The sequence below is a fragment of the Hibiscus syriacus genome, unplaced genomic scaffold, assembly GCF_006381635.1.
Source record: "Hibiscus syriacus cultivar Baekdansim isolate YM2019G1 unplaced genomic scaffold, ASM638163v2 tig00005856_pilon, whole genome shotgun sequence".
Lineage (NCBI taxonomy): Eukaryota > Viridiplantae > Streptophyta > Magnoliopsida > Malvales > Malvaceae > Hibiscus > Hibiscus syriacus.
Window position 1 is genome coordinate 822,307 of NW_024062067.1, and position 12,169 is coordinate 834,475.

At 31.7% G+C, this 12,169-nt stretch overlaps 1 protein-coding gene across 1 annotated transcript; it reads left to right on the plus strand.

Annotated features, from left to right (window-relative positions):
• Positions 1-1,395: 1,395 nt before the first annotated feature.
• On the plus strand, positions 1,396-2,317 carry LOC120199948 (expansin-A25-like). The gene is made up of 2 exons (XM_039200911.1): positions 1,396-1,567; positions 1,669-2,317. Exons 1-2 carry the CDS (start codon positions 1,402-1,404, stop codon positions 2,289-2,291), a joined length of 789 nt encoding a protein of 262 aa, XP_039056842.1. The 5' UTR covers positions 1,396-1,401; the 3' UTR covers positions 2,292-2,317.
• The last annotated feature ends 9,852 nt before the right edge of the window (positions 2,318-12,169 follow it).

Sequence of the window (12,169 nt, forward strand, 5' to 3'; positions counted from 1 at the left end):
TCTCAAGCCACTCCTCACCCCGAACATGGATCTGACGTTGGTTTTTTCAAAAGAGAACTAGATCGGCTTAGATCTATAAAAAGAACTTCAAATCTCCCCATTTCTGATAATCCTTCTCCCCGGCGAACCAACGAACGAAAGTACAACCTCGTCTTCTTTCTTTCCTTTCTCTACTTTTTTTGGTTTAGTTCGAACACCATTGATTTCCTAGACTAACCCCGGCTTCTTATCTCTTATGAAAGAAACCCTAAATGGCTACAAGACAGAGCCAATGAGACCCCACCAATGTTCTTACAACTCAGGTAAACCCACACTAAACCCCCTTCTCTCTTTCCTTGGTTTCATAGGGGAGAAAAAAATAAATAAAGGAGAGATGTTTTTTCTATCTTGCAAACTTGACCTAGAAATTACCTTAAAAATGAAATAAGGGGTTTATGTTACTTTGGATTCTAGAGGAAAATTGAAGGGAAATATCTCTGTTCGTATTGCTTAAAAAAAGGCAAGAGTCGTTTACATATCTTTGTGGGTGGTTTTTTATAACCCATTTTACATGCATGACATCAAAAACAAATTGCTGATTTGGTACAACTAATGATGATGAGTGGAACGTTGGGGTTGGTGGTGGTGTGTCGGAGCAACAGGTGGTAGCATACTGGAGCAACAACCCCTTTTTCTTATGGGCAGAGAATGGTAGGAGCTGAGTGGCAATTGAGGTGGCTACACTAGGACTAGGGTTAGGTTTAGGTTAGGCTCCGGGTTGGGTTTGACTTGGTTTAGGGCTTGGTTGGGTATTAATTTGGGGCCTGGTTCGAGTATTAATTTGGGGCCTAGTTTTGGTTTTGATTTGGGGCTTGGTTTAGGATTTAGTTATAAATAGAATATATATAATGAAAGGAAAAAAATGGCGATTACACTGTCGAATTCAATTAGGAATGGACATGAATCGAGTTAGATCAATATTTAGTCAATATGATATAATTGATATGATATAATTGGATAAAAATTCCACAACTTGAATATTAGATGAGATGATTTTCTAAATATTATTATAAACACTAGGTTAAAATCCTAAATTAAATCATTAATAGCTTTTTTCGGTTATTTTTATATTGAGTTAATACCTTCCCCCACATGATTAGAGTATAACGTAACCAAAATATAATAAAAGGAAAAAATCATTTTTCTGTATTTTATTTCCAAAAGTATAAAAAATAACATCCGATTTCTTCCCTAATTATGGCTTCTCTTAAATGGGTAAAACAAGTCCCATAATTAATAACTTGCCTTGGCTTTTATAACCCTAATTGGCATGTATTTATATGTCAGTTCATCGACTCAGTCTTTCGTAAAAAAAAAACCGATTAAATTCAACTTTAGAATTTCAATCTTTTTATTTCACAAATGGCTACCTTAAATCTTTTATTTTCATTTGTCATGTTCATAGTTCATTTGGCTTCATCCATGGCGGCCAAAAGGCAATGGTTTATAGGCACTCGAATGGTTGACTCAAACTGGTACGATGCACATGCTACATTTTATGGTGATATGAATGGTGGTGAAACCATGCGTAAGTACATATGATATTCGTCGTAGATTTTGAGATTCGAATTCTGAACTTTATTTCCTTGTTTACGAAGGTTTCACTAGACCGTTTTTCGATTTTTGTAGAGGGAGCTTGTGGATATGGCGATCTATTCCAGCAAGGGTACGGACTTGAGACGGCAGCCCTGAGCACAGCATTATTCAACAATGGCCTCACATGCGGAGCATGTTTCGAGATCAAGTGTTACAATAACCCTCAATGGTGTTATCCGAATGCCGGCACCATCAAGGTGACTGCCACAAATTTTTGCCCTCCGAATTACTCGAAACCGGACGGGAATTGGTGCAACCCGCCATTAAAACACTTTGATCTATCGATGGCGATGTTCACGAAATTGGCGCAATACAGAGCCGGGATCATCCCCGTCAAGTATCGACATGTCTTGTGCTCCAAGAAAGGTGGGGTTCAGTTCCAGATTAAGGGAAACCCTTGGTGGACACTGGTGGTGTTGTACAATGTTGGTGGTGCTGGTGATATCATGGATGTGAAGATCAAGGGTTCGAAGATTGGATCGTGGTTGCCTATGACACGGAACTGGGGTGTGAATTGGCAGACCGGCGAAAATTTAATAGGGCAAAGCTTGTCATTTCAGGTAACTACCAGTGACGGGAAAATGATCGAATTCGACAACGTTGCACCGGAAAATTGGCAGTTTTATCAAAATTTTGATGGGAAAATAAACTTCTAGGACAAAAATTATGTTTAAGTGATCTCTTTACAGTTTAGGGTCTTGATTGTTGCATGCTTTCTATGCAAGCTTTCTTTAAAAATATAGTCGGTAGATTAAATAATGCTCAAAGCAAAGTTTGGGATAAAGTTAATCCGTTTGGTCATTGTTAATTGATATATTTATTAAGGTAATATATGTTCGAAATCTCTCAATTAAATGAACATACACTCTGTAAATTCCGTTATTCGAATCCAAGCCTCTAATAAGAGAAACAACCCTCTTAACTATTGAGGTTGTTTGATGGGTTCATTATTAATAACATTTAAATAAGTATTTAAGTTATATTATTTAAAAAAAAGATAAACTAATTATAATCTTAAAACATATTGTTTGATCCAACAACTTGAAAGTTTAAACTACAAAATTAATAATCATTGGATTTATATAAAAATATAAGTTGATAAATCAATATTGTGTGATTGAAATTTAAAAATATATATTTTAATTAATAGAAAGCAATATATTCAAAGGTAAAATAATAATTCTTTAAAAACCAATTTTAAAAGTCAAAGCAATATAATCCTTTTAACTATTTAATGATATTTGAAAAAATAATAATACTGGTTATGTTGACCATATTTTCGAGTTTGAGTTAGCAAAAACCTATCAGTGTATTATGATAAGGAATTAAGGGTTTATTTGATAATTTATTAGAAACATAATTCATTGAAAGCTAATAGTTTCATTAATTTAATAGTTTAAGTATTAAAATTATCTTATAAAATTTCGGTATGAAAAATTTAAGTAAATAAAAACCCACAAATAATTTATTAAAAAAATATTTTGAACATTATTTTACCTTATATTCTATTTTAAAATTTATATTTATAAAATAATCTAATTACGTTTAATATTTAGTTTTAAGTAAAATAATAAAAAAATATACTAATACTAAACTTTACCACGATGGCAATCCTCTATACTCAATTATTGTTCAAATTGGATTCACAATACAAGCTGATAGAAAAGATAATGATGTATACACTTATTTTTCTTCGGTCAATTTAGTTTAAATGGATAGAATATAACGGATTTAATTCTTATTAGAATATTTTCTTTGATTTCTTTCCATATCCTATGTAATTTTCTATCTATGGAATGTATTGATAGGATTAATTTAATTTCCTTAAATAAGGGAATTGGGTAGATATGCTTTTAATCTAGGTCGTTGCTTTAAATAATCTTAGACCATTGATGTAAGGAGCCTCAACTATATATAGAGATCTTTTCCATCACTTTAAAACATAGAGAAAAATACATAAAAATAAAAAGGAAAAAGGAGAGAATCATCCAAAGCGTTGTAATTCAAAAATTAAGAGTAATAAAAGAGAACTTTTGTTTAAAGGTAATTCTCTTTCTATTTTTATTTATTATATTCTCGTTTTTTATCTCGGTCGATCTCAACCTTGTTTTATTTGAAAACCCCAAAAGAGATAAATTCGATGAAGGAGGAAAAGATCTTTCAAATGAATCTTCATAGAATTATCCTTCCATAAGGTTTTTTGATGAAAAATGATGGTATATCTTGAATGGGGAAAATATTTTTTTACCAAAAATCCGAAAGAAAGAAAATGAATCAAATTTTTTTGTATTCAATTAAATGACTCGATAAGAATCCTAATAAAATTCACATGATAGGATATAATTACAATTGTTGTCTATGCTTTTTTTTATTCATTTTTCCCTTTTACCATAATCTCATTTTAAATTAACATTTTAATTTTATTTTAAATTTATATTTTCCTTTTCAAATTTATTTCCGTTAGTTGCTTCTAAATTTGTTATTTTTCTCCATTTTTACTATGATAGAACATATCTTTTTTTTTCTTTAATTTAATTCCATATTTTTCCTTTAATTTCATTTATGTAATTTTTTTTTCTTTTATTGGCTTGAAATACAACACTTTATTTTGTTTTGATTTGATTTTTTTCTATTTCAATATGACACTTTTTTATTTTAAATTAATTTCATTCATTTACATTTTTAATCATCATGTTTATATTTTTTTCCATATTTACTGTGTGCATTCATATTACTTATGATATTGATTATTTTTTATGTATTCTTCTTTTATTGGTACCTGTGATATTTTCACTTTATGTTTGCATATTAGACTCAACCTTTTTTTATATACCCTAAGTTATTTTATTTTACAACAACAATCGTCAAAGGTAAATAATTCGGATTAAACTTTCAAATTTTTATTTAAATCAACTATCTTAATTAAGATAATCGGGTAATCGTGTTGGTACCGAAAGGGTAATTTGGGGTGCTCATTTCCCCCTAATTGTAATCGATTCCCGAATCCAACAATTCTCTGGTTAGATGCAGATTCGATAAATGAGTACATTAAGGGTATCTGGTCTGCCTAATTAAAAAATGATCGGTGGCGACTCCATCACATGATTCCAAGTTGAAAAACGAACTCGGGACCATCCGAAGGACCGTTGCTACAGCTTGACAACTCCTCTGGGGATATTTGAGAGTCATGCAAAAAATCGATTATTGGTTGTCTTCTTAAGCGAAAATTGTAAGTTGCGATTTTAATTTATTTTCGATCCTTTTTTATTTACCTTTGATTATTTTTTATTTTTTCCAAATAAATAATTGTACTGATGTGTTCTCTTTTAGTGTTTTTAGATTTTTCAAAAAAATCATTTCAACCTCTATACCCGAGCTCCAACCTTTTTAGTGACGGTAAAAGTGACGCATTCGTAGGAATTTATTCCTCACATGGGCTAGCAATTAGCATTTGGGTTTAATATACTCTATGTATTCGTCTGAATTTAGCATAGACATAGAGCATTATATCATCTCGAGTTTAACTCGGTCCATATAAACTTGTGACGGATTTAAAATCAAGGGTCTTGCAGGCCCAGGGGCACCAACGAGGAGAATTCTGGTCCCTTTTTTTAGAACCCAAACTGTGTCACTACGAGGATTAGAGCCCATCCAGAAACCACATGTAAAACCCTATGATGTTGGTTGTTTATTTCTGCTTTAATGATATTGTTCTAAGCATGTGAATTAGAGATATATGTGGTTAAGATTTTATTTCCGACGAAAAACATATGGATTTGAAATCGTGTTCGGGTAGAAAAAAACATGTGGGGTATATATCATGTGGGTATGAACTGCTACGATTTTTCTTTTGTTATTGATTTACCTTACTTGGTTCTTTTGTTTATCCTTTTGCTTTTATTTATTTGTTTATTTTTATTTGCATCATTACATAGATGTATTGATCTGTAAGTGTTCCTTAACTCTAAATAATCTTTATTAATGGGCAAAGGGGATGTAATGAGAGAGGTTAAAAACGTGAAGGTACGAAAATGGTTAGAGAAGACTCGTAAAAAAAAAAGGAAATAGTCTGTAAAACAACTATGAGGTCCAGGAGCTGCGAAGCATGTAGGGCAAATGTGAGGAAGCGTTAACACAGTTCTACAACTCTAACATAATTCTGAAATCCATGGTACAACCAAATACATGATGCATGACTTTACGAAAGAGTCCAAACATGTCAAGTCCATTTCAAACCTAACAAAGATTGTAGGAGTAGATCAAGTCAAAAAGTGACGAAATTAAAGAAATCTCTCCAAATGCGAAGAAAACATTGAACGTGGGGTCTTGAAAAAGTGCAAAACATCATGGAAGAACACAAGAAAAATGAGCAAGCTTCAGTAAGGAATAAACCCAATGAAAGTGAAGTAGTCAACCGGTAGTTCCTGGGATAGGTTCACAAAATGACTAATTACCCATATGGTTTGACTAGAGAAGCTGTTGCAGTGAGACATGGCATCCAACCAGTGACTATCGAAGTAATGGGACTTACTAGAAGTTGTCCGAAGTTTGGAGGAACTAGCCCAAGTGTACCTCAAAATATTTTTGGTCTCATTGTAGTAACACTTTTTTCTCAATGAAGGATATTCTATTAAAACATAAATGCCTCAAAATCCCTATGCATTCATCATACATTTTATATTCTTTAATATGCATTCATTATTAAAACATAAATGACTAATAAAGATCATTTTGTTCATCAAAAAAGGAAAAGGCACTGGACATATCGCATCCTCATAAAACTCAGTTCAAAGCATGGAAAATGGAAGCCAGGTTGAAAGAAATTGAAGACAAATTCACTAAGTCGTTGAAGGATCTGGAGATAGGATAAGACAAAACCATAAGAGTACTATGGACACCATCATTGAAAATCAGAGTAGCCTAGTCGATCAGATTGTAGCTAGACTTGTATGGTTAAACCTTGCTAACATCTATGAGGCATAGACATTTTAAGAAGTAGAGGAGAAAACAACTCCTAAGCTAGTTATTGCACCCATAATTTTCAAAGGTTACCGAGAAAACTCTTTCACCACGAAAACACTGACCTCTTTGAAAAATCCTAAGGATTATCCCATCTTGGACTTCGACGAGGAGTACTGAGACATTCTGATGCATTCATCATGACACACTTGTATTCTATCTTATTCTAACTTTTTCTTCTCTTTCTTTTACCTCAAAATATTGAAGTCGTTTGATGTTTAAACACATAGAAATGAAATGCTACCTTTTGAGGTTATGAGCAATGAGTAAAATTTTAATCTTTGAGTTCATTAAATATTAACTGAATGAAAGGCTCTTTTAAGAATTTTGGTTATATAACTTTGACAAGTAATAGGAATACACTCCTCCTCAAAATAGTTCCTTTTGATATTTTACTCAAGATAAAATCCCTTGATTTTATACCGAAAACAAAATCATTCAATTACTCTTCTTTAAAAGGCTCCAAATTAACACCCTAGCCTTCTCAAGAATGAAGTGTTCGATACATATCGTAAGTGAAGTACGAGACTTTGCACAAATAGGTAAGATGGGGCATTGCTAGACCATTTAAATTGTAGTTCTATTTAGGATATTCAATGATGATTCATAATCTACGCAGTTGGAGGGGTGGAATAGATGAATTTAGCTTAGGCCAGTTGCTTGGAAATTGAGCTCTAAAGCTAACAATTCTTGACTTTTAATGACATTTATACTATAACAAATTCTTCTTGATAAGCTTAGAAAATAGTGAAATAAAAAACTCAAAGAATAATGTGATATTAATGAAAGCTAATTTTAACATTGTTGGGGGCACTCCACTGAAAGTAGTAAGCTGTTAATCTTCAAAGGTGATGTTTGAAGCAGCTATGTAGGTAATATCCAAGCTTATGAAGTGAGTTTTGTTCGAGTTGTCAAGTCGAAGACTTTCTGACACTAGAATCCTCTAATTAGGGGTATTCCGCTAAAGTAATGGGGTATATCAATAGCTCTAACTTTATGAATAGGATTACATTCAGATCATGACACTAGTCTCTATGTGTCGAGATGAATCTCCCAACTAAATCAATAGCGAGAACATCAAACTTAACGAAGTATAATTAGGGAAAGACGGTAAGACCTAAAGTAAATGTGATTTGATGATGAGATTTGATGAAAGATGGACCAAGGGAAATAAAAAACACCTGTTAAGTCGACTACATAAAAGTACTCAGGAACTCTGCTTTTAGATCGATATTTTCACATCGTCCATGCTAAAGGAATCTACGAAACTTGAACAAATGGAAGATTTCAGAGAACTGAAATAAGAACACTCTCTAAAATGTCTAGCACTACAGTACTGAATGTGCCAGCAGGGGAATTTTAAACAACCATTTACAATTTGCACGGCTCATTGAAGGTCAAGAGTCTTCTCAAAGGTATACGTGAACTGGTGTACATGATAATCAAACCAATGAATTATTTGAAAATCAAAATCGATCTAAACCTTTCACAAATCAACCTTTACCATTTGTCTTGACATTTGTCAAAGAACTATGAATTTGAAAGATTAAAAGAGAATTTGATTCTTTTTATAAATGATGAACTCATGTTTTACAAATTGATTCAATTGTGAGCCTAAAAAAGGGGCATAATTTCTTTAAAAACAAAAGAAGAAGAAAAACATTTTCGAACAAGATAATTTAAGATAATTTCTTTAGGAAATGCATCTTGAAAATTGAATAATGTCTTTCGGACATAAAAACGCGGGATTAATTTCGGGACAAACATGAAAAACATTATAGCAAGAGTTTATTGGAGTATAAAGAACAAATTTTTGCAACCCAAGAATCACGGCGATGGATTCAAGTGAAATAGTAAGGAAGATTAAAGAATTCAAGAATGAAGACTTCTCACACACCTCTACATCATTATAATTCACGAAAGCATGCACTTGCATCATTGACATATTCACACCAAACATTCATCATTCATTATTTTCCTCTCATGAGGATATTCTCAGATGTTTTAAGATTATTTTTCTCACATGATAATATTTTCAAACTCGTCTTTCTCAAGACCATTTCGACTTTATTAAGATATTTTAAATTTTTTTAGAGAAACTCAACTTTCTTAAGATCATTTTCCTTCTCTTAAGGATATCTTTAAAAATTTTCAAAAAATTTGTCTTCCTTAAGATCATTTCACTTTAAACATAAATTTTGTCTTACATAAGACAATTTTATCATGAAATAAAAATTTCATCTCAGCTGAGATATTTTCTCTTGAAAATTCCTGTCTCACTCAAGACATTTTCTCTTGAAATAAAAATCGCATCTTATTTAAGATATTTTCCCTTGAAAATTTTCGTCTCACTCAAGACAGTTTCAGTCAAAACAAAAATTAATCTCACTTGAGATATTTTGCCTTAAATATTTTGTCTCACTTGAGACAGTTTCGCTCTATACAAAATTTCATTTCACTTGAGATATCTTCCCTTGAAAAGTTTTGTCTCACTCAAGACAATTTCTCTTGAAACAAAATCGCATCTCACCTGAGATATTTGCCCTTAAAAATTTTCGTATTACTCGAGACAATTCACTCAAATTTTTTTTATCTCACTTCAAATATTTTCTCTTGAAATTTTTTGTCTCACTTGAGATAGTTTTGCTCAAAACAAAATTTCATCTCACTTGAGATATTTTCCCTTGAAATTTTTTGTCTCACTTGAGACAATTTCTCATGAAACAAAATTTTATCTCAATTGATAGATTTTCTCTTAAAAAATTTCATTTCACTCGAGATAATTTCCCGGCATGACTTAATTCGCAAGAGGGAGTCATCTAAAATTTGACTTAACTCACAATGGATGAGTCGTCCATAACTTAGCTCAACTCGCAATGATAGCTAATTTTTATATTTTAGGGATTCCTAGGAGCATTACAGTCATGACATTATATGCATGTGTATGATTTGTAGTCAAATTTCAACTTCACAACTAAAGATATTAGACTTGAAGAACATCCAGATTTGACTTAACTCGTAATGCAGGAGTCGTCTACAACATAGCTTAACTAAAAAATGAGGAGCTATTTTCCATCTAAGGTCTTCAAATTTAGGACACCCAAGATCAAATGCGATTTAGCTTAACTCAACGACGATGAGCTATTTCATAGTCCAGATTTCGAGCAAGATTTCAACTTCGTGGTGAAAGATATCAAGCTCAAATCATATAAGATAAACTTGAGATGGAGGATTCGTCTACAACATAGCTTAAATATAGAGGAGTTATCTTTCAATTAAAGCTTTCGAGTTCAATTTTGACTTCACGAAGAAGGATACTCAAATCGAGAGCTTATTGATCGCATTTTAGTTTAACTCACCAGCGAGAAACTATATTTCAATCAAGATATTCGAAGCCAATTTAAACTCCGCAATGAAGGATATTGAGTTCGAAATCCTATTCAGAATCGACTGCACTCTAGCTCAACTTAAGGTGAGGAGCTAGTTTCCAACTGAAGTTTTCAAGCCAAGTTTTAACTTCACGGCAAAGGATAATTGACCCAGAAGCACATCCAGAATGGACTGTAATTTGACTTAACTCAATGGTGATGAGCCATTTTCTAGTCAACATCTTCGGAGTTAGGTTTCAACTCCATGATGGAGGATATCCGTTCAAAGAGAGATTATCTATAACTTTGACTCATATTTTAACTTCACGACAAATAACATCGAGTTCGAAGAAAGCCCAATCCAACAGAAATCTAATTTAATTCTTGAAGAAAAGTAAAATGTCTTGACATCATGGAAGTAAGCTTGCTTTTAGAGTCCATCCATTTTGAATATCGAATAAAATTTTGTGTCTTTTTATATTTTTCATATTTTCGTTACACGATAATGGACAAAGAGGGGTAGCTGTAGACACCTATTTTTATCTAGTCAATTTAATTTAAATGGTAAGAAAATAATGGGTTTATTTCTAATTAGAATATTCCCTTTGATTTCTTTCCATATCCAATGTAATCTCCTATCTATGGAATGCATTGATAAGATTGATTTAATTTCCTTAAATGGGGGATTAGGTAGATATGCTTTTAATCTAGGTCGTTGATGTAAATAATTTAGACCATTGGATGTAAGGAGCCTTAAATATAAATACAGGTCTTTTCCATCATTTTAGAACACGGAGAAAAACAAAGAAAAAGAGGGAAAATGAGAGAAAAATGAGAGAAGAAAGAGTCACCCAAAGCGTTGTAATTCAAAAATTAAGAGCAATAAAGGAAAAATTTTGTTTAAAGGTAATTCTTTTTCTATCTATATTTATTATATTCTCATTTTTTTATCTTGGTCGATCTCGACCTTTCTTTATTTGAAAACCCAAAAGAGAAAAGTTCGACGAAGGAGGAAAAGAGCTTTAAAATGAATCTTCATAGAATTAACATTCCTTGAGATTTCTCGATAAAAACCGATGGTAGATCTTGAATGGGAAAAGATTTTTTTTTATCAAAAATCCAAAAGAAAGAAAATGAATCAATATTTTTTTGTATTCAATTAAATGACCCGATTAAAATACTAATAAAATATGTGTTTTCAAGAGGATAAGAGATAATTACAATAGTTGTCCATGCTTTTTTAATTCATTTGTTCCCTTCACCATAATCTCATTTTAAATTCATTTTAAATTAACATTTTAATTTTATTTTAAATTTGTATTTTCCTTTTTTAATTTATTTCCGTTAGTTGCTTCTAAATTTATTATACTTTTCTTTTTCTACATTTCTACTATTATAGAACATATCATTTTTTTCTTTAATTAAAATCTATATTTTTCCTTTAATTTCGTTTATGTAATTTACTTTTTTTTTCTTTTATTGGCTTGAAGCACGCCACTTTATTTTGTTTTTATTTTCTTTCCTTTTTTATTTCGATATGATACTCTTTTATTTTAAACTAATTTCATTCACTTACTTTTCTAAATCATCATGTTTATATTCTTCTCCATATTTATTGTGTGAATTCATATCTACTTATGATATTAATTTAATTTTTTTATGTATTCTTCTTTTATTGGTACCCGTGATATTTTCACTTTATGTTTGTATATTAGACCCAACCTTTCTTTTATTTTCCATACCCTCGGTTTTTTTTACAACAATCAATCGTTAAAGGTAAATAATTCGGATCGATATTTTGAAATTTTATTTAAATTTCAGCTCTCGTAATTAAGATAACCGAGTAATCGTGTGTTGGTATTGAAAGGGCAATTTGGGGGTGGTCATCCTTCCCCGATTGTAATTGACTCCCGAATCCAATAATTCACTGGTATGATGTAGATCCAGTAAATGGGTACGTTAAGGGTATCCAGTATAGTTAATTCAGAATGATCGATGGTGACTCCATCACACGATTCTAAGTCGAAACGCGAATCCAAGACCACCTGAATGACCGTTGCGACAAATGAGGTAGCCATAGAATATGCACGGGTAAAAATAAAAGAACACATTATATTTGCTGATTATAATGAAAAAATATGGGTAAA